Source organism: Bubalus kerabau, chromosome 10, assembly GCF_029407905.1.
Source record: "Bubalus kerabau isolate K-KA32 ecotype Philippines breed swamp buffalo chromosome 10, PCC_UOA_SB_1v2, whole genome shotgun sequence".
Taxonomy (NCBI): domain Eukaryota; kingdom Metazoa; phylum Chordata; class Mammalia; order Artiodactyla; family Bovidae; genus Bubalus; species Bubalus kerabau.
Window position 1 is genome coordinate 15,878,913 of NC_073633.1, and position 22,663 is coordinate 15,901,575.

The following is a 22,663-nucleotide window of genomic DNA, read 5'->3' on the forward strand; positions in this document are numbered from 1 at the left end:
TTTTTCACTTTCAGTACAGTGTTCAATAAATTCTACATGATATTCAACACTCTGTTACAAAACAGGTTTCGTGTTAGATGGTTGTGCCCAACTGCAGTTTAATATAAGTGTTTTGAGCATGTTTAGGGAAGGCTAGTCTAAGCTGTAATGTTCTAGGCCAGCTGTATTCAATGCATTTTCACTTAGGACAAGCCAAGGAATATCTGTAATGACAAGCTCACTTAAAGTAAACTGTCATTTGTAACTCTACGTATTTTTCTCTTTCCTATGGTAGGCTTCTTATCCTTACATGACAGAAACTCAACGGGTGTAGTCTGTTAAAAGAGATTAAGAAAACCCGACCTCCAAATAAAAGCACAAACACTTTTATTTTTAACAGTAGTGTTTTGTTACAACTTAGTGAAACAAATAAATACATTCATTGGCCACAGCTATACTTTTATAACCAGTTTGACACTGATTTTATAGCTGAGAAACACTTAAACAATAAAAAAGGCAGCTATGCTTAAAAAAAAGCCACTTTAGCTATAAATTACATCTTTCATAAAACTACTACCAGCTATAATGAGTGGCAAGAGTTTCAAAATTAATGACCGTCCAAATGAAACAATAAAAACAAGTACTGCTAATCACTGTAGAATTACACACTTAAGCAATGAAATTCTCTTTTCTAGTTAGTGAACCAAAAAGAAGGTTTGAAATTGTCATCATGTGCTTCAGTGCAGGATGAACAGGGGATCGATAGCCCTTTGATTTGATAAACAACTCCTTCTTTCAAGACCAGACTTAAAGTGCTCCTAGTGCTTTGAAATTTTTAAGCAAAAACTGGGCCAGAAGCTTACCTTTCTTTGTCTTTGGTGATTTATTGTGGGAGATGTCTTTAAGGAGACAAATGGAAGAATTCAGGTTCCCTGGTCAGGGATAAGAAATTTACAAATCTCAGATTTGAAAGAATCAACTAATGCAACTGAAAAAACCAGGTTATTTTATCTGAAATATTTTTTAAAAAGTAATCCTCACTTATCTGGTCAAATAGGAGCATTATGTAGGGAAGTCTGGGGAAGCTTTCCTAGAAAAAATGTATCACTTTGAACTCCAAGGATTAACAAAGGCAACACATCTTCTTAGATAGCTTTAGATAATTAAATACCTAACATTATTAAGACAATAAATAGTTGGCATTCTGAAAAGAAACCCAGTAACTGAAGTTGCAGTAAAAATACACTCAGGTAAGTGCACAGTATGTTGTCCTGTTACAATTTATAAATTCTATACTATAAATTTTATAAATCCTAAGTGACATGTATAAGTTTATGATTTGCACTGAATTCAGAATTTTTTTTGTACTATAAAAAGATTAAATTTCTTTGTCTGTGTACCAGCTTCCAAAGAGATCAAAAGCATTAAAAATTTCATTTTTTTCTTGGGGTTTCACTTACTGTTATACTTCTGTGAAGTTACTGAATCAATCAAAAAGTTGAAAGATGTTTTATGTAAGAGCAGAAAAAGAACTTTCTAATCAAAGTAAAGACAGAAAAAGACAGTTGTATTAGTTCCAGTTCTGAAGAAATAGATTAGCAAATAACCGTATATAGTCATCTTTAAGCATGTTGTGACAACTTCCCAATGTTGCCTGTTATCTTGGGCTCTTGAGGTATTTAGCATCTACTTTTTTCCATATAGACACTGGTAGAAAGTGCATTTTAAAATTCCCTATCACTTTAGCCTACCATATATATATATATATATATATATATATATATATATTTTTTTTTTTTTTTAGATCTAAGGACGTTCAAGACAGTTTTAATGTAATTCTAAAAGTACTCCAATATTGTTAACCACTGGTTTTTATACTTACCTAGTTAGTACCTTCACGTAAGTTGTTCATTTAGTCTAGTGCTGGGATTAATTTGAATTAATTTGGCTTTGCCCATATGCAAGATATAAAAATGAAAACTAAAGGAAAAATTATATGTATTACAAAGTATTGCACTTGAGTTCACTGCAATAACATATCATGATTTAATTTACCTGAGGTTAATCCTGATTCATAGGAATAATAGGTAAGATTTGCTATATTTTATTTCAGCTAATTGAATGCCTTTGAAAATGTATTCATGTTTTAACTTAGAATTGTATATTTTCTGAATAATTCTTAAATGCATCTGTAAACTTTAGTCCTAAGAAGTTTCTATCAATATCTCCCTACACAAAAATTGCTGTTGTTTTCTTGAAGAATCATGCTTAAACTACTGCATTATCTTAACCATACAGAATAATCACTTGACCAATTCTACTCAAAGTAGCCACATAATTTTGATTAGTATACTTTGCTCTTGAAGAAATGACTGTGGCTTTCCAAAGAACACTGCTGGTCCTCACTGTAAAGGATTATAGTATCATTTCTTTAAAATGATTGAATAATTTCAGTTAGTACTGTACAATCATGCTTAAAAGAACTATCTTCAATGATTACATATTTTCAATAGATCTTTCAAAAGAATGATATGTTTTTATGCCTTCATTCTGTGCACTGTTCACACTATAAACTTTATTGGGTAAGAATTCCACATGGAGTACACTGCTGAATATACAGGCTTTGATTTTTGTAGGGAAACTGCCTCCTGATTTGATGTACAACATAACATCCCAGTGTGAACACTGGGTATGACTTTGGGGACTGCAGTGTACTCTTTCAGAACAAAGATAAATGTGCAAATATGCGTTTGATATTCCAAAGTCAGGATGTATGGAGGCCATCGAGTCCCTTAAGATCTAATCCTTCTTTTCTCTGGCTCCAAATTTTCCATTGTACTTCATTTTACCAGGTCGAGGTCAAAAGTAACAGCTGTGTCCTCCACTGGACTCAGCCACATTTCCAGGCTTTGTTTTCAGTTGTAACGGATAATGGAATGTTTATGCAGATGGAATTTAAACACACTGAATATACACATTCATGAAAAATGATTGAAGAATCACAACTTGATGATGCCATCAGTTTTGTGGTGTTACGTATAAGCTCTGGTGACTGTTCACATCTAAGTTACTACAAGTAAAGAGCAAAGGAGCAGTGTCCGTCAGAGGTCCATTCAGGTGGGGAGAGACGGTGTAACTGCTGCTGCCACAGCCAGTCATGGTGCCGTACCAGCCCAAACCTTGTGAATTTGATAAACTGCAAAAAAGGGGCAAAAAAGGACTGTGATCAGGATATAATAACTCATGCTAGCACTTCTAGTTTTGAATGAATTATGTTCTTCACCAAATAATGGCTTTCTACAAAATTCAATAACTTATATCTAATATCCTTGATTCTATATCACATATTAGAAAAGAATGAATAAATACCACTCAAAATTAGTAGAACTTGATTATCAGATAATAATAACATAGTGCTTATTATGTGCTGTGCTTTATTCTAGGACATACATATGTATGCTTACACACACATGCACTCAGCCTTCACAACAATCCTTTCAGATAGGTTCTATTATTATCCCTATTTTACAGATGAAAAACAGACAAAAAATTGAGGTTAAGTAACTTGTCCAGATGAAGTGAGGATTATAGAAAATGCTGTATCAAATTCAAAGCATTATTTAGTGTGCATTAAGGCTTCCTCGGCACTGATACCAAAGCTAATGGGATGGACTTGTAATGATTTTGGAACAAGGAGGACACTGAAGATTTCTTATAGCAGCTAAGCTTCCCAAGAGTTTTATTTAGAGTTTCTCTGTGCAATTTGAACAGCATAGTAGATATGGCAACATATATAATAGTATTTCTTCTCTGCTCACCAACCCCTATCAGCTTTGAATTAACAAGGGATCCTGAAATGAAAGGGTGCCATTTTAGCCCCAAAGGCATTTCTCAAATAAAGGTAATATATGGACTTAGAAGCAGATGATAATTCGTTATAGTACAGGTCTCATCATGGGTTTAACATCTACTGTTCTACGCGCCAATGTTAAATGATCTTATTTATTGACATGTATCAGCAAATCACCCTTTTCATATTTGGGTTAAAGCTTTTTTAAAAAAATCTATGTTGGTACCAATTCAGTGCAACTACCTTCCTTCTCTTGAACTTCCCAGTCTTGGCAAGTCGTCATCACTATCATATCGCCTCGGATTGTCGAAGAAGTATGCTCTGGAGCTATAACTGTGACTGTTTATCATGCCAGCAGGTGCCTGCGAACAGTGTAGTAGATAGAATATGCAGATTTACTTTTCAACTAAGAAAGGAGGCTGAGATCTATAATCCTTTTTAGTCTTTGCCAAAAATAGAAAATCAATATAAATGTTCTATTATTTTTAAAAATAAGGAGAACAGACATTAGGTAATGTTATGATATCATACCAAATTCTGGTTTAATCTCTGTGCCCGGAAAAACAGTACCACTGACCATGCTGGCACATGTTCCCACAGAAAGAGGACCATTCCAAATACAATATACTCTTCTCCACTTATGTCTTTTACATGAGCCTGTGAATAGAATATGGTCGAGCAGTTTTAAAATCAGTCTTACATGTAAGGAATCACCCTCCACAAACAACTTGCTCCAGGCAGGGTAACTTAAAAGATCAACTTACAAGCACATAGAACTCTAAATTAATTTTCTATATTTTATGGCTTCTCATGTAATGATATTTATCCTTTAAAGATCATAAAATGCTTTGATGTTAAGTAGAGTAAAGAGGTATTAACTTTTTCAACACATCAATTTATGAAAATATTTTTAACACATGGGTAGTGGTGTGGGTGGTTTAGGTCCTGTAGTCTGAGGAGGGTTATAAATGAGACTACAGGTTCCAGCTGCTCCAAAGGCAAAATAATCGCACTTACCCTGAGTTACACCTGTAGAGAAATGTAACATGCAAGTCACTCAGTTCTGTTGCTATTTAAAAACATGCTTTTGGGCTTAAATTCCATGTTGAATTTGTTTCTATTCTAATAAATGTGGGGAAAGAGAAATGGGAAAAGGAGTGAAGGGAATCTGCCACATGGAACCAAATGTGAAAATTCCTTCTTTGAAAGATAATTAAAATCCTGATAAAACAGCATTCCAGGATGCTTAAATTCAGTACAAAGCTAAATTAATATAAATAAAGACATGACATGCACCTAGGTCAGGCTACTTCTAGCAGAAGGATGGAGAATGCTGGGAGGTCAGATATGCACAGCAAGTGTGCCAGGAGTCACTACAGAAAACACCTAGACACCCAAGGAACTATGAATGTGCTCCCATTTTCAAGACTGATAATGCCAAATTTTCATAAAAGTCATACATCTAAAACTGAACCAAATATTTAGGTTATATATAGTTCTTGGGTAAGAGAGAATTAATTTCATCCTAGCAAATTAAAGACATAACCATATTTACTAGCTAATGACAGAATATCAACTTATAAAGAAATACTTAAACACTATCCTTTACAAATTAGTAAAGCAGAGACATTAAAAGGTCCGTCTAGTCAAGGCTATGGTCTTTCCTGTGGTCACGTATGGATGTGAGAGTTGGACTGTGAAGAAGGCTGAGCGCCGAAGAATTGATGCTTTTGAACTGTGGTGCTGGAGAAGACTCTTGAGAGTCCCTTGGACTGCAAGGAGATCCAACCAGTCCATTCTGAAGGAGATCAGCCCTAGGATTTCTTTGGAGGGAATGATGCTGAAGCTGAAACTCCAGTACTTTGGCCACCTCATTGGAAGAGTTGACTCATTGGAAAAGACTCTGATGCTGGGAGGGATTGGGGGCAGGAGGAGAAGGGGACGACAGAGGATGAGATGGCTGGATGGCATCACTGACTCGATGGACATGAGTCTGAGTGAACTCCGGGAGTTTGTGATGGACAGGGAGGCCTGGCGTGCTGCGATTCATGGGGTCACAAAGAGTTGGACACAACTGAGCGACTGAACTGAACTGAAAATAGATTTATGACCAACAGATTTAATACACTGTTAATATTATTCACAAAAAGAAAATAAAATACTACTTTGGGAGAAGTTCTCTCTGAAGAATGATTTCAACTGCTACATATGAATGAGAATTTTTAAACATAGAACTTTGAAGTATGATTACTGATAGTGGCTAGAGATTCCATAAAAGTGTTTGTAAGTCAAACACTCAAAACATTCTCCTAGTCAGGCTAACTTCATTATCATACACTCAGATTTGCAATAAATGTTAGGTTCTTACCTTATCTGAAAGATTATCCCAGCCATAATTAAATGGACTTTCTAATGTATCCTGAGATATGGTGATCACCACCAAATTATAACATGCTCTTGAAGAGTACAGAAGAATGACCACAGAGCCTACGACAACAGTCTGGCATAGAGACATACCCTAAAAGAAATAAAAGTCATCATCACAACAGTCTGCACATTTATCATGATATACATTGTCCACATACAATATAGTCACCTCTTGCAATGCACCCCTAGAAAACACTGAGTGAGTGCCAGTTGAAATCAACTGTTGATTATCATGCTTTACAATTCCTATTTTTAGAACCACTTGTGTTTCAACTACCCTGTTAATACATTTAAGTTCTTTGTCAACTTGCCCAGCAGCAGCTGGAGGAAGATTTTGTTCGGCCAAGGTTACCTTACTCCTTTAAGTAATATATGAATAAACAAGTTGGCAAATGATCGATGTTAATCAGAGAGGTAGTTTAGGCACAATGAGAAAAGAATGGGAGATAGAAACATTAGTCCATTTGATACCCTTAATTTCCAATAAGAAGCAAAATTAGAATAGAAACACAATTCCTGTACTATTTGCTTTGTTCTATTAGAGCTGATGTTAATCCTCTGTTGATATTGTTATGTTGATGACAAAATGATGCAGGCACCCAAATGCACTTCCAAATCCAAAGTATTTTAATACTAAAGCTTTCACCATTTCCTGAAATACAGAAAGAAAGCCTTACATAACAGTGGTTATAACACTGGTTGTAACAGTGATTGTCAACTGGAGTGTGTATATTGGAGAAGGGTGTGGTATCCACTTTTGCAGAGATTCTTAACCTGAAATATTTGAATACAGTTGGTTTCCTTTGTAATCCTATTTATCTTAAAGACATTATTCTGAGAAGTGACACAATTGCCAAACGTATATTGTGAGAAACACCTAATGTGGTGTTTTGGAAGTTTGTGTTCTAGTGTCACAATGATTAGCGGAAATGATGGCATTCACCACACAAGGGCCAGGGCTGCTGGATGACTGACAATTTACAGGAGAGTTCTCCACGTAGGAGAATTGTCTGACCTTCATAATGTCCCCATGTCCTCTTGGACATTTATGAAGATGAAAAACTTATCCATAATGATCTGAGCCAGAACCTAAATCTGTTTTAAATATAAACAAAATTAATGCTTACACAGTTTTAAATAGATGCCAACATATCCAGAAACACACATAACATGTAAATCGAGGGAAATTTGTCCTTTGTTTTTTGTTCAGACCTTTATCAAGAACAGTCAAAAATTCCAGAACGGTATGAAAGTGACAGCAGCACTGCTTGTGGTATACAGTGCACAAGAGCACACCTGGGACAGTCTGCACTTATCGTCTCCTTCAAGGTTCCTGTGTGTAGATACAAGCATCCGACCACTGTAGCATACCCTCAGATCTACACATTCAAATATTTATTAATTACTTTCCTTTTATTTTCTCCTTAGATTACAATTAGGGCAATTGCACTGAATTTTTGAAGTTATGTGTGTATGTATGTTAAACAATCTATTAATTTCAGCATAGAAATAGGTGATGAAAATTTATGAGAAGGTTTCAATGGGTTTGATAGGATTGAAAAATATTACTATAACTGACATCCTCGTAAGAACAACACATTTTTAGAGGTGAATGAGAAGAAAGCAAACTTAAAGATGAAATATATCTTGAAAGATTTTGGGATAGCAACAGCATATCTTCTTTGATCTAACTCACTATTACAGCAAAAAGTATGTGTGAAAATAAAATCCTAGCAAGATTAAATTTTTTAATCAAGACTAAGCTTTTCTACAATGTGCATTTTTACTGTGCATATTTATTATGAATCAAAAAATGTTGCTAATAAAAAGCTAATCTAAAAGCAATCCAATTTCCATTTTAAAAGTACTATTTTATTACAGAAAAGTTAAGTAACAAGAAAAGTTGAATGCTATAAGCATTATCATCCTTTAATATAACCATAAGTAAATTTATAGTCACTGCTTTAAGAAATACTATGACTGCTAAAAGTAATAACATCTTATAATATGGAGTTTCTCTACTTACACTTGTAAATATTATAAAAAACTGCAAAGAAGTGTGAGCAAAGAATAGTATCAGAGCAATTAACAAAGCAAAATTGCAGCCAAATTACATACTTATAATAGAGAAAGAAGTCCACCAATTTAGAAAAAAAATTAAGATTCTTCCCACAAAGTATAGGGTCATAAAACAAAAGAAGGATTCAGCCACATGGAAAGTTACAGAAAATTTTTCTAAATCGAATAGTCATGACAAACAATTCCACTCAGGAGCAATCCTCAAAGAATGATTCTCCCTTCCTCTACCTCAGACATTTACATACCACTGTTTTAGAAATTCCACACTTGACAAGTAAAGACGAGTTAGATCTCACTCCAGTATGCTTACCATTAACTAGAGTTCAGTATTTGTTTATAGGTACTTTTAGGACACAGATATGTCGATACTTCAACTTACCATTCATTGAGTCTTGACAACTGGTGTATACAAATAAAGAACATTACCATCACTCTCAAATGTTCTCTGACATCCGTTACCCACCAGCCAACCCCTCAGACACAAATACTCCCCTGCTTTTGTTTTTACTACAACTTAGCTGGCGTACTCTAGAACTTCACATAAATGGAATTATAGAATATGAACTCTTGCGTAGGTATCACGCACTCAGCGTAACGTTTTGAGATTCATCCATGCTGTTGGATGTACCAGGAGTTAGGTCTTTGCACTGCTGAGGTGGACAACTATGGTGACCAGCTCCTGGTTTGCTCAAAAGTTTCCTAGTTAAAAAAACTTTCCTAGTTTTAGCACTGAAAGTCACGTATTCCAGAAATCCTTTGAGTCCCTGGCAAACCAGGACAGTTAACCCCACTAATTCCACTGTATAATTAATTACATGAATTTGTTTATATGATAATTTGTTTATTCACTTTTTCTGTTGATGGACTGTTTCTGTGAATGTTCTTACTCAAATCTTTTTGTGGACATATTTTTTCGCTTTTCTTGGGTAAATACCTCAGGATGGAATTGCTAGGTCATGTGATAGGTTTAAGTTCAGCTGTATAAGAAACTGCCAGATCTTTCCCCAAAATGGATGTACAATTTTATATTTCCAACAAAATATGAGAGTTCCAGTTGTTCCAATTCCTAGATAACATTTGGAGTTGTCAATCTCTTTAATTTTAACCATGCTGTGGATATTTTGGTTTTAATTTGCATTTCCTCAGATGACTAACGATACTGTGTTTATTGGCCATTTGTACATCTTTTGTGAAAAGTCTGTTTATATCTTTGACCATTTTTAAATTGGGCTGTCTTTTTAAAAATTATTGAGTTGTAGACAGTCCCTGCATGTACTGGAAATGATTCCTTGTCAGATGTATGCATTGCAAATATTTTCTTAAAGTCTGTGGTTTGCCTTAGCATTTTCTTAGTCTTGCCTTTTGATGGGAAATTTTAATTTTGATTAAGTCTAATTTATTATTATTCTTTTGTGATTACTTTCAATGACCTGCTTAAGAGATCTTCTAAAGGAAATTAGTCCTGAATATTCATTGGAAGGAATAATGCTGAAGTTGAAACTCCAATACTTTGGCCACCTGATGCGAAAACTGACTCATTGGAAAAGACCTTGATGCTGGGAAAGAGTGAAGGCAGGAGGAGAAGGGGATGACAGGGGATGAGATGGTTGGATGGTATCACTGACTCAATGGACATGAGTTTGAGCAAGCTCCGGGAGTTGGTAATGGACAGGATAGCCCCCAGAGTGCTGCAGTCCACGGGGTCACAGACAGACAGACATGACTGAATGACTGAACAGAACTGAAGAGATCTTTGCCTGTATCCAAATTGCAAAGATAATCTCTTATGTTTAGTTTTAAAAGCTTTAGACTTTTTTGAATTATATTTAAATTTGTGACCCATTTTGAATTTTTGTGTGTATATGAGATGCAGCTAGAGGTTCATTTTATTTCATGTGGATATCCAGTTGTTCCAGCACCATTAGCTTTCCCTTTGAATTGTTTTAGCACCTTTGTCAAAAATCAAGATTACTTAAGTGTGGATTGTTTCCAGGCTCTCTATTATGTTTGTCTTCGTTTTAATTACTATGGTTTTACACTAAGTTTCTGGAGAAGGCAATGGCACCCCACTCCAGTACTCTTGCCTGGAAAATCCCATGGACAGAGGAGCCTGGTGGGCTGCAGTCCATGGGGTCGCTAAGAGTCGGACACGACTGAGCAACTTCACTTTCACTTATCACTTTCATGTATTGGAGAAGGAAATGGCAACCCACTCCCGTGTTCTTGCCCGGAGAATCCCAGGGATGGGGGAGCCTGATGGGCTGCCATCTATGGGGTCACACAGAGTCGGACACGACTGAAGCAACTTAGCAGCAGCAGCAGCACACTAAGTTTCAAAGTCATGTGGTCTAACTCTTCTTTTTCAGAATTACCTTCTGTATTGTTCACTACAATAACCGTTAGCCACATGTATTTACATAATCACATTTAAACATGTTAAATTAAAAGATCAGTTCCTTTGTAGCACTAGCCCTCTTTCAAGTGCTCAATAGTCACATATTGGCTGGTACAGATATAGAATATTTTCATCCTCACAGAAAGTTCTATTGGAAAGCACTACTTTTTAAAGTATTTTAGGTCCTTTGTATATCCATATAAATTTTAGAATAAATTTGTCAATTTCTGTTTTTTAAAGCCTCAAGGTACAATTATAATTGGGATTGCATTTTATTGATCTTTTATGTGGAGAACTGTCATCTTGAAAATACTATATCTTCTAATCCATAAATAATGGTCTTCAATGATTTAGATCTTTAATTTCTCTCAGTAATATGTAGTAGTTTTCAGTATAGAGGTACTGCTTGTTTTTCGCAAAATTGATTCCTAAGTATTTTGGGTTTTTTATGCTATAGAATTGCTTTTTGAATTTAATTTTCAAACCGATTATACCTTCAATTACATATGAAAATCATGTAATTTTGCATTTTGACTTTGTATCCTGAGTACTTGCTATATTCATGATTCCTCGGGATGCTCTACTTAAACCATGTTATCTGCAATTAGAAAGTTTTCTTTTTTTTTTTTTTGATGGGCTAAGTGGTTTTTAAAAAATATTAACTTATTATAATTGGAGTATAATTAGTTTACAATATTGTGATGGTTTTTGCCATACATCAACATGAATTGGCCACAGATATACATGTGTCCCCCCATCCTGAATCCCCTTCCCGCCTCCCTCCTCACCCTATCCCTCTGGGTTGTCCTATTATACAGAGTGAATTAAGTCAGAAAGAGAAAGTCAAATACTGCATATTAATGCATGCATATATATGGAATTTAGAAAGATGGTACCGAAGATCCTATATGCAGGGCAGCAAAGGAGTCATAGACGTAAAAAACACTTTTACTTCTTAATTTCTAATTTTATACCTTCTGTTTTTGTTTTATTGGACTATTGAATAGAAATGGTGAGAATGGACTTCCTTGCTTTGTTCCCAACCTTAAGGGTAAAACATTCAATACTTTCAGTGTGACACAGATTGCAGGTTTTTTAGAGATGTCTTTTTATCAGATTGAGGAACATTCCTTCTATTCCCTATTGGCTTTAAGTTTCATTGCAGTTATTTTTAAATCATGAAGGGTGCTGAATTTTGTCAGATGTTTTTGCTACATCTGTTCAAATGATTATTTATCTTTTCTCCTTTGTTCTCTCAATGTAGTGAATTACATTGACTGACTGATTTTCAAATGTTAAACCAATGTTGCTAGATTCTGTATCTCTAAGTACAAGAGATTATGTGTGTGTGCTCAGTCACTTCAGTCGTGTTCAACTCTGTGTGACCCTATGGACTGCAGCCTGCCAGGCTCCTCTATCCATGGGGTTATCCTGGCATGAATATTACAGTGGGTTGCCATGCCCTCTTCCAGGGGATCTTCCTAAGCCAGGGATTGAACCTACATCTCCTGAAGCTCATGAATTGGGACTGAGCATAGGGCTCTAAAAGCTCCAACTATGATTGTGGGGATTTTTATCCCTTTGTTTCTTACTACCTGGTAAGTTCCTCCTCTTTATTCCTACTATTTGGCTTCATATACACATCTATTATTTTTATGTGTTTGATGAATTGTACCTCTTTATATTTCATAATATTCTTTGCTTAACTTTTATATCTGGTAATACCCTTTGTCTTGACAGTTCTTTTGCTTAATATTAAAGTGCCTTCCTCGGAGAAGGCAATGGCACCCCACTCCAGTACTCTTGCCTGGAAAATCCCATGGATGGAGGAGCCTGGAAGGCTGCAGTCCATGGGGTCGCTAAGAGTTGGATACGACTGAGCAACTTCACTTTCCCTTTTCACTTTCATGCATTGGAGAAGGAAATGGCAACCCACTCCAGTGTTCTTGCCTGGAGAATCCCAGGGACGGGGGAGTCTGGTGGGCTGCCATCTATGGGGTCGCACAGAGTTGGACATGACTGAAGCGACTTAGCAGCAGCAGCAGCAAAGTGCCTTCTTACACTTATTGAATGAATAGTATATTAGCTTCCTTGTTCAACTTATATCTATTTAAAGTACCTTCTGGAAGTCAGAGTATAGATGGGTCTTATTTTTTTTTTAATTCATTTTGACAGTCTCTACCTTTTAACAGGAGTGTTTAGTCCATTAACATTTAATATAATTAGTGATATGTTTAAATTTAGGTCTTACATTTTACTATTTGCATATTTATTTGTTGTTCCTCTATCCATTATTTTCTGCATCTTTTGGTTAATTGAATATCTTTTAGAACTCCATTTTAATTTATCTACTGAACTTTTAACTATACTTTTCTATTCCTTGTTGTTTTCTTTTTGCCTTAAGTGGTTGCTCTAGGGTAGCAGTCCTTAAAGTGTGGTCCTGGGATCTTAAAAATCAAAATCAAGATGATTAAAAACAAGAGTACTAAGATGTTATTTGCCTAATATATTTTCATTCTCTTTTGTAGATACAGCAGAGTTTTCTAGAGGCTTTATGATATGTGATGGTATCAACACTCTGTATGCATGTGTGTTCTTGTGTTTTCTATTAACAGATTCCTGATATAATAGACTTAGGGTATAAATACATTCATTTTCAGAGATTAAGTCAGCTTGTTCTCTGTATCTTTATTGGGTTCTTGTTAATTTTCTTTAGTTATACCTGATATACCAGCTAAAACCTCACTATTATCAAACTATTAGGTTTATTTTCTTTTTTGGCAATGCCCATAACATGGCATGTGGGTTCCTAGTTCCCAACCAGGGATCAAACCCATACCCCCCGCAGTGGAAGCATGGAGTTTTAACCACCAGACCACCAGGGAAATCCCCAAACAAGTAGTTATTCTGAAATCCTAGAAGAAAAGAAGGGAAAGGGGGATTTCCATGGTAATCCAGTGGTTAGGACTTGATGTTTTCATTGCTGTGGCCTGGGTTCAATCTCAGGTAGGGGAACTAAGATCCAGCAAGCCACAGCATATAGCCAAAAGAAAAAAAAATGAAATCCTAAATTTTTCCTTGTATCTACATGGCAGCACAACAAGAATAGGTACAATTAATATGTTTGTTTCATAATATTTAAGCATTTAAATAAAAACTTAAAATATTAAATTTAACATTAAACTCATTTTAGAAATTAATCACATTTTACTCTAAAATGAAAAATTACAATTCTTTTCATATTTAAAAATGGATTATTGGCTTAGGAATGGGGACTTATCTTTTTATTGGTACAAAGTTTCAGTATGGGATGATGAAGATGATCTGGAGATGGACAGTGGTGATGGTTACACAACAATGTAAATGTACTTTATGTCTGTGAACTATACATTTAAGAATGGTTAAAATGGTAAATTTTATGTTATGTATATTCATTAGAATAACAAATATTTTTCTCTACACACAGCTTCTCTGTTTACTTCTAAGATACTGAGAAAGTAGAAAGTGTTAGAATTCTCTGACTCAGTGAAGAAAGAAATCTATATAAAGTAACTGGGTGAAACTGATTTCCTGTTTTATCAAATGAAATGCAATGAAAACTACCTTTCAATAAGTTTTATAAATGTTAATAATTTACCTTATTGTCTTTTGCGACAGAACATTATGTCCAAGTTAAGCTGCAGCATCATTTTGAGATCAATCATTCAGAGATTAAAGCAAAACAATTGTAATTGTAAATGCAGGTGTGGTGAGCATTTAAATTCCACAAATTGTTTTTATAACTTTCCAAACTAGAAATTAAGAAACCATTCAGGCATTTTATAGGCTAAGTTGTTACACTGCATTGGGTGGCAAACCAATCACAATAGCTGAGAGACTAGTAAAGCCTTGAAAAGTTAACATTGCTGAACGCCTCCTGGATGAAACATGCATTACCATTTTCCAAGATAGAAATTCACTGATTCAAAGATTTAACTAAAAACATAGTGATTTAATGTCTTATCAATAGATGTGTTACTATTTTTGCCTTAAAAATAAATAAATCTGATAGAGCAGGACTAATTTTGTTTGTATTCATCTGGTGTCAGCACCAACTAATCATACAAGAAGATACTCTTCTGGAATGCCTGAGAAGTAGTACTGAAATATTCAAAGTGTTGAAAATTCTTCTGACCATTTATCCTGGGCCAATTGCGCTGATAATCTCACTAATGGTACAGAAACAGTCGAGGGTAAAACTGTGGGCTATAGCACAAAGCAATGCAGTGGTAGCAAACAGTATTGTGTTCTTTACTACTATGTACTCCCAGTTAAAAAAGAAAGTTCATTTAAGAATATCCCTGATGAAACAGTGAAAATATTTATTAAGTATTGACCCCCCAGTACCTATCTATTTACTATTCTGTGTGATTAGATAAGATATGCACTGAAGTAATTCTTCTGTATACTGAAGCACAGTAGTTGTCTTGAGGAGAAGCACTTATGTGGTGGTGGTTTGACTTGTGAGCTGAACTTGTGAGCCACTTTTTTCATGAAATCCCATTTTCTACTTGACAGACAGCTATGACTATCAAGCTATCATTCAGACTTGGTTAATAAGCATACTTCTGTTTGCAAAAATAAATTAAATGAGCCTGTCATGTCAAAGAAAACATCTAATAATATTTATTGCCAATGATGAAATATGAACTTCCAAGTGAAAATTAGAATTTTTGAAAACTTGTAAGTACCTGTATCCGCTGTAAGACTGGCAGTTTCCCAAACTTAAATACTTTCTTTGATGAGGCTGGTGGTGGTATTAACAAAAGTGATTCTGGATATTGTCTAATGAAATGTATCAACATTTTGAAGATCTGTGACCACTTTTCCTATGATCAATGCATGATGTTATAACTCATTCAAAGTGTAAGACAGACCAATGGAGAGTACAGAAAGTTCACTAATATGGCTTTAGATTCTATATGGCAACTAACCTTTAAGAAACCTCCACTTCAGAGTTTTGGTGTAGTATTAAAGAAGAATATCCACAATTATCTGAAAAGGCTATTTAAATTCTCCTCCATTTTCCAACTACATATATGTGTGAGGATGGATTTTCTTCATATACTTCAACCTAAACAACATATCACAACAGATTGAATGCAGAAGCAGACATGAAAATCCAGATGTCTTCTATTAAGTCAGACATTAAAGAGATTTGCAAAATGTATAACAATGTCAATCTTTTCACTAACTTACTTTTGTTTTGGAAAATATAATTATTTAGCATAAAAACATTTTATTCATGTTAACATAGAATAGATTTATTATTGATATTTTAATGAATTAATAAATGAATATTTTTAATTTCTCATTTTTTCTAAAATGTATATATAGGTATATATAAGTTATATAAACAAAATCTCTTTGGGGTCCTCAGTAATTCTTAGTATTGTAATGGGATCTCAACACCAAAACGTTTGAGAATCACTGCTCTAGGGATTATAAAATATATCCTTAACTTTTCATAGTCTAAATAATTGTTAATATTATACCACTTGATGTAAAATATAAGAACCGCAACAATATAGGCCCTATCCTTTATGCTACAGTGCTGTAGTTGTTCTATATACTATACTGAGAATTATGTATTATATCTACACACCTAAGCCTCACATTATCATTTTTGCTTTGCACAGTCATATTTATTTTAAAGAAATTAAGAAATTATATTTACCCACATATTTTTTATTTCTCGTGTTCTTCATTCCTTCCTGAAGGGCTAAAATTCAAGCCAATTTTATTCTTCTTCAGTCTGTAAAATTTTCTTAGCATTTCTTCTAGTGTAGGTCTGTTGGTAGTGAATCTTCTTTGTTTTCTTTTTCTTTTATCTGAAGATGTTTTTACTTCTTCATGATTCTTAAAGAATATTTTTGCATGATATAGATTTTAGAATTGACAATATTTTTCTTTCAGCATTTCAAAGATATTGTTTCCATGTCTTCAGGCTCTATTACATTTGATGAGAAGTGACTGATCCTTTGAATCAATGTTCCCTTATGTATGTGTCATTCTTCTCTATTTGCAAAATTTTTGTTTTTTTAGGTTTTAAGCACTTCAGAGCTTCCCTGATGGCTCAGTGGGTAAAGAATTCACCTGCAATGTAGGAGACACAGGAGACGTGGGTTCGATTCCTGGGTCAGGAAGATTCCCTGGAGGAGGAAATGGTAACCCACTCCAGTATTCTCGCCTGGGAAATCCCATGGACAGAGGATCCTGGCAGGCTACATCCATGGGGTCACAAAGAGTTGGACATGACTGAGCAAATAACACTTTCACTCTCACTTTAAGCACCTTGACTACAACGAACCTAGGTGAGATTTTCTTTATAGTTATCCTGATTGGGATTGCTGAGCTTCATGCAATTGCAAATATATATATATGTCATCAAAATTGGAAAATTTAGGTCATATGTCTTCACATGTTTTTTTTCCCAATCTCATTTTCTTCCTCTTTTCCTTTGGGAATTCCAATTATACATAATCTGACCCTGAGACTCTGTTCATTTCATTGTCATCTCCCCCCACCCCCCGTCCCCCATCATCCTCTGGTCTTCAGATTGGATAATTTCTGATTGATTTAAGTTCACTGACTCTTCTTTCATCTCCAATCTGCTGCTAAGCCCAAGTAGTGACTATTTAATTTTAAATACTGTATTTTTTAATTCTAAACTTTCTGATAGTTTTAAAAAATAGTTTCTATTTCTCTTAAGAGTTCTTATTTATTCATTCATTCAAGTATTAATGTATATTTTCTTCACATCCTTGAGCATATTATAAATCATTAATAAATTCAACATCTGGGTCAACATCTGGGACTGCCACCAATGATTGCTTTTTGAGTTTTTCTTTCTGCTCTTGAGTATGAGTTATAGTTTTCCTGTTTCTTCATATATCTAGTGACCTTGGATTCTGTTCTGGACATTGTGAATGCCATGTTTTAGAGTTTGGATGCTGTTATAGTTTTCTAAAATATATTGATTTTTTTTCTTTTCCCTTAAAAATTTTTTTATTTTTAGCAAATGATTAAGCTGGCTAGACTCAAATCTCAAACTGTCTCTCATGTATGAATAGCAGCTGAAATCTCAGTTCAATTTCTTTAACCTTCACTGAGCTGCTGCTTAGAGTATGTCCTGAACATGTCTAGTTCAGGTATCAGATAAAAATTTGGCAGAGTTTAAATCAGAATTTGGACCTTCCTCTACTTGGCTGTCTTCTTCCTGAGATTTTCCACTGACTTTTCATCTGGAATAGTTTCTTGAATTTTGCCCCATGATTCTTCAAGCAAGTAAAACAGCAGGTTTCTCTTCAAGTTTTGGCTGCCCCATGGACGGGACTTTTCCTCAGGCTAGAAGCTGTAAAAAACAGGAAACTCACGCAGTGTCAGTTCCTTCTTCTAAGAGGCTGCTCTCCAGTGTTGTCAGTGCTTTTTATATTTTTTCCAGGATTTATCTTTGCTTTCTGCAGAAGGTTGAGTCCAATAGAAGCTACTTGGCCAATAGCAGAAGTAGAACCCTGCACATGTTTCTGAATCCATCTCACAAATGCTATTTCCATTTTGAAATTAGAATGCCAAACTAAGCATCAAAAATAAGAAAACAAAGTAATCTCAATTAGTAAATTTAAAATGTATTTTGATAATTATAAGGCCTAAACAGTTTTAAAAATAGTTTCATGGTGCTAAGACACAATGAAATTAGATCTCTGGCTTTAATGACTCTACTGTTACAGATAAGATGGCTTTAAGTTGATGAACTTTATGTCCATGGAAAAATTTAAAAATTCTGAAAATGCTGGCTGGTCTAGTAGAAGTATTTAGAAGTATAAAGGAAAGGCACTTGAGCTTAGGAAGAGATAACAGATATAAACCCAGTGTTGTAAGCAGGGATTTTTCAAAAGGGACAAGTGTGTGGTGGATTGGTTCAGCAACAGAATAGGAAATAAGACTTGCAGTATAAGAACTGGAATAATGAAGGCAGTAAATTAAAGAAGCACCACAGCTTAAAATGAATGAAGAAAATTCCAGTGACTCAAGAGAGAAATCAGAATACTGGGCAGGTAGCAATCATATCTATTATAGAGGATGATGCAGCCTCTGGTTTTTTGGGGTTTTTTTTTAACCATCATCCTCAACAAATTCTGGCAAAGTCATATTTCAGGGTGGTGGATGACAGACATTAATGGTATTTTAGCCTATTACTTCGGAAAAAGCAATGGCACCCCACTCCAGTACTCTTGTCTGGAAAATCCATGGACGGAGGAGCCTGGCAGGCTGCAGTCCATGGGGTTGCTAAGAGTCAGACATGACTGAGCGACTTCACTTTCACTTTTCTCTTTCATGCATTGGAGAAGGAAATGGCAACCCACTCCAGTGTTCTTGCCTGGAGAATCCCAGGGACAGGGGAGCCTGGTGGGCTGCCGTCTATGGGGATGCACAGAGTCGGACATGACTGAAGCGACTTAGCAGCAGCAAGTAATCATAAACTACTTCTTTAGTCTTATAGGATCAGCTGGTCTCCATGAATGGTCAAAAATAGTTTAGTTGAATGTTACTGTGTCTCTGCAAGACGCTGATGATGCCTTCCATCCCAATATAGTAATTAATATGGATCAAGAGTTAAGTGAACATGGGACAGAAAGGTTTGCATAGTAATTAAAACTGTTAGACATTCAGGAGAGACAGACAGAAAATGCATTATTTGCAAACAGCTAACTAGGCAGGGAGACAAGCTAACCTTGAGTCAGACAATGATTTGTTTTACACTCTTATCCAGATATAAAATTGTACATGTCCTTAATCAGAGATGTAAGGCTAAAAGCTCAACTTTTGTAGTCACCCTAACTTTGAGTGGCCTTTCATACAGATAATCCCAACTTGCCATTATTTTGGCTCCTATAATGGCAAGTTGGGATTATCTGCATGAAAGACCACTCAAAGATAAGGTGAGTACCAAAGTTGAGCTTTTAAATTAAATTAACTAATTTGAAACCTTTTTTGTGCCACTATTTTATCCATTAAAAATAACATGTCTCTTATATTCTTATAAATATGCTTATTTTTCCTAAAATGGAAATTAATATTAGAATAAAAATAATTTTATTGTATGTATTTTAATGTTAAAAGTTATAATTCTGATTAAAAGTATATACATTCAAATATACCACAGAAAACAAACAAAGAAAGGCAAAGCAAAGAGCAATTTAAAAAACTTAATTGGAGAAAAGGACTAATACTGACAAATGATCATATTAATAAATATATTTGTTTACCCTATAAAGAGTTTGTAAAAAAGAAACATTTTATCTAAAGTTAATGAGACACAGTTGAAATGTCAGCAGTATACAAAAAGTTTAAAAATAATATTAAGAAAAAAATTAAAAAACAAATAAAAAAGGTCATTATATACTTTCAACAATACATGTTCCAAAAATTTCTAAGAAAAATGACTCATTTATTATATGAAATGTCAGAGACTTCAACCCTTACAAAATCTGTGCAGGATGGAATATAAAGAGTCAAAATTAAACTATTTAAAAGAGAAATCCTATTCTCCAATAATTCTTATCTTTTTCACTGTTCCTTTGGAGAATTTGATTATATATAGAGGATCTGTCTCCAGACACATTTTGCCAACAATTTTGGGTATTCAAGAATTTTTTGAAGCTATATTACCATTCTTTTGTATACATTAGGATCATAATAGCTAACATTTATAAGGCCGTCCTAAGTGCTAGGAATTATACTAAACACTTTATATGCATTTTAATTTAATTTTTTTAACAACATTATAAGGTAGGTACTACTCTTATCCTCAAACAACCTATGAGATCAACATTATCATTCTTTTCATTTTACAGACCAGGAGAGTGACCATTAGAGATGCTGTTACTGAAACAGGAGGGAAGGTGGCAAGGAACAACTTTTAAAAGCATGATATAGCCATAGGACATGACAAAAACTAGTTAGAACCAACTAGGTCCAATGTGGCAGAAGATCTGACTTCCAGTGGACCTCGTTATATGCCCATCATAACACATTGGCAAAAGCTAAGTGACACACCCACCAGTGCCATGACAATTTCAAGCTGGACTGTCAAAAACCAAAAGGTTGACAATAGTCCAATTCCTGGAAATCTCTGTCCCTTCCTCAAAATATTTGGAATAATCCTCCCACTCATTAGCCTATGAAATTACCCAATACATAAAAACTAACCACCCCATATTTCAGGGCCTCTTGCCTTCTGAGATGGCCCACACGCCATCTGTAGAATGTGTTTCTGTCTAAATAAATCCACTTCTTACCTATCACTTGGTCTCTCACTGAATTCTTTCTTCAGTGAGACATCAAGAATCTGAGCTTCATTAAGGGCTGAGACCAGGTGTGTGATATCAAGACCATGGGTTCAAATCCCAATCTGAACAATCTGGACAGTTTCATTACTTGTCCAATTGCTCAATTGGTCATACAGCCAATGAACAAGAGAGATAGGATCTATTTATATCCTTATCTCTCTGATCCCAGGGTTTTGTTTTTTTTTTTAGCTCTTAATCACTATGATACACTGTCTCTCACTAAGGTCATTTCAAATTAATTAAAAAATCAATATATATGAAAAAGAGATATAAACATATCTCAAAGTATATCCAACCACATTTTTAAATTTATGTCATGCCGAAGAGAATTTGAAGTAGTTATAGAGATACATACAGAATAAAAAATAAATATAGGAATGTGTGGGGATGGGGTAAGATGTGGGGATGGGGTAAGAATGTGAAATGAAATGAGAGGTAGACCCGGAACAAAACTGGGAATCATAAGATCACCTGTGATTGATATAAAGATGAGCCACAGATTTGCCTCTGTACAAAACAGTAGCCAGGGAAAAGAACTTTAATATTTTTCTTGGTACTCAACTGGAGAAAAAGATCTTTTCTAGGGAACAACAACATAATACGATAAGACTTTAAGACAAATGTTTCTCACAAGAAATTTCTTACACATTTCCTGACGTAGACCAAAGCATGATGTGCCAGTAATGTCAGGAAAGACAATTCTATCCAGGGTATAAGCAGTCTCAGAATACAACTCTATAATGAACTGGATTGAGCAGAAGATATATATGGAATAGATGGGATTATGGATAGATTGTATATCCTTCAGGTAATGTTTCTGGCAATTAAGCTTTTGAGTTTAAAAACTAATATTTTCTCCAACAAGAACCTGGAGTACAGAAATTCTACGTTGTTCAGGAGGCCAGAGTCATATGCATGGACAGTCATGCAGAGGGTAAAACTGATAACTTCCTGTGGAAGTTAGGGGGCCCAAAGAGAACATATATCTGAATTTTAGACTTTTCACCAAAGTGAAAGTAGAATAGTATCTATCTATATGTAGAGATAATATCTAATTCACACCAATGTGTAAATATGTAGTATTTAAGACATGGCTGAAATCCAAAGGATGTTGCTATAATATACAGTAATGATATTATGGAAAGTTGCCAAGGCAGTACTTGAGAAAACACATTGCTCTAAATGCCTTTATTAGTTTAACTTAAAATAATAAATTAAGTATCTATATAAGAACATAGATATGGAACAAAGTAACAACCTTACATATGTAAGAAAATCAGAAACTGAAAGAGAAGAAATTAACTATTCAAAGTCATAATAATGAATATTTAAAAAGCAAGTCAGAGTTGCTACTTTGAAAAAGAACCAAGTCACAGCACTGATCTAGTAGCTAAAAGAATAAAATTAAGAGAATTCAAACAGAAAGTTATTTCTAAATTTTATTTTGGAGATGAAGAAGAAGGGACAAAATTAAGGTTATAAAAAGGAGAAACATTAAAGTTATGCCTTAAAGTTGGGTAAGATAAGGACAAACCACGGAAT

At 34.7% G+C, this 22,663-nt stretch overlaps 1 protein-coding gene across 1 annotated transcript in view; it reads right to left on the bottom strand.

Moving 5' to 3' along the window:
• Positions 1–2,527: 2,527 nt before the first annotated feature.
• Positions 2,528–22,663, bottom strand: part of GPR137C (G protein-coupled receptor 137C) — a 60,982-nt gene continuing 40,846 nt past the window's right edge. The window contains exons 4-7 of the mRNA XM_055536705.1: positions 6,198–6,347; positions 4,361–4,486; positions 4,073–4,191; positions 2,528–3,175 (exon numbers count right to left, since the gene is read on the bottom strand). Coding sequence (XP_055392680.1) covers positions 2,998–3,175; positions 4,073–4,191; positions 4,361–4,486; positions 6,198–6,347 — 573 coding nt within the window. The 3' untranslated portion in view covers positions 2,528–2,997. The remainder of the gene's footprint in view (positions 3,176–4,072; positions 4,192–4,360; positions 4,487–6,197; positions 6,348–22,663) is intronic.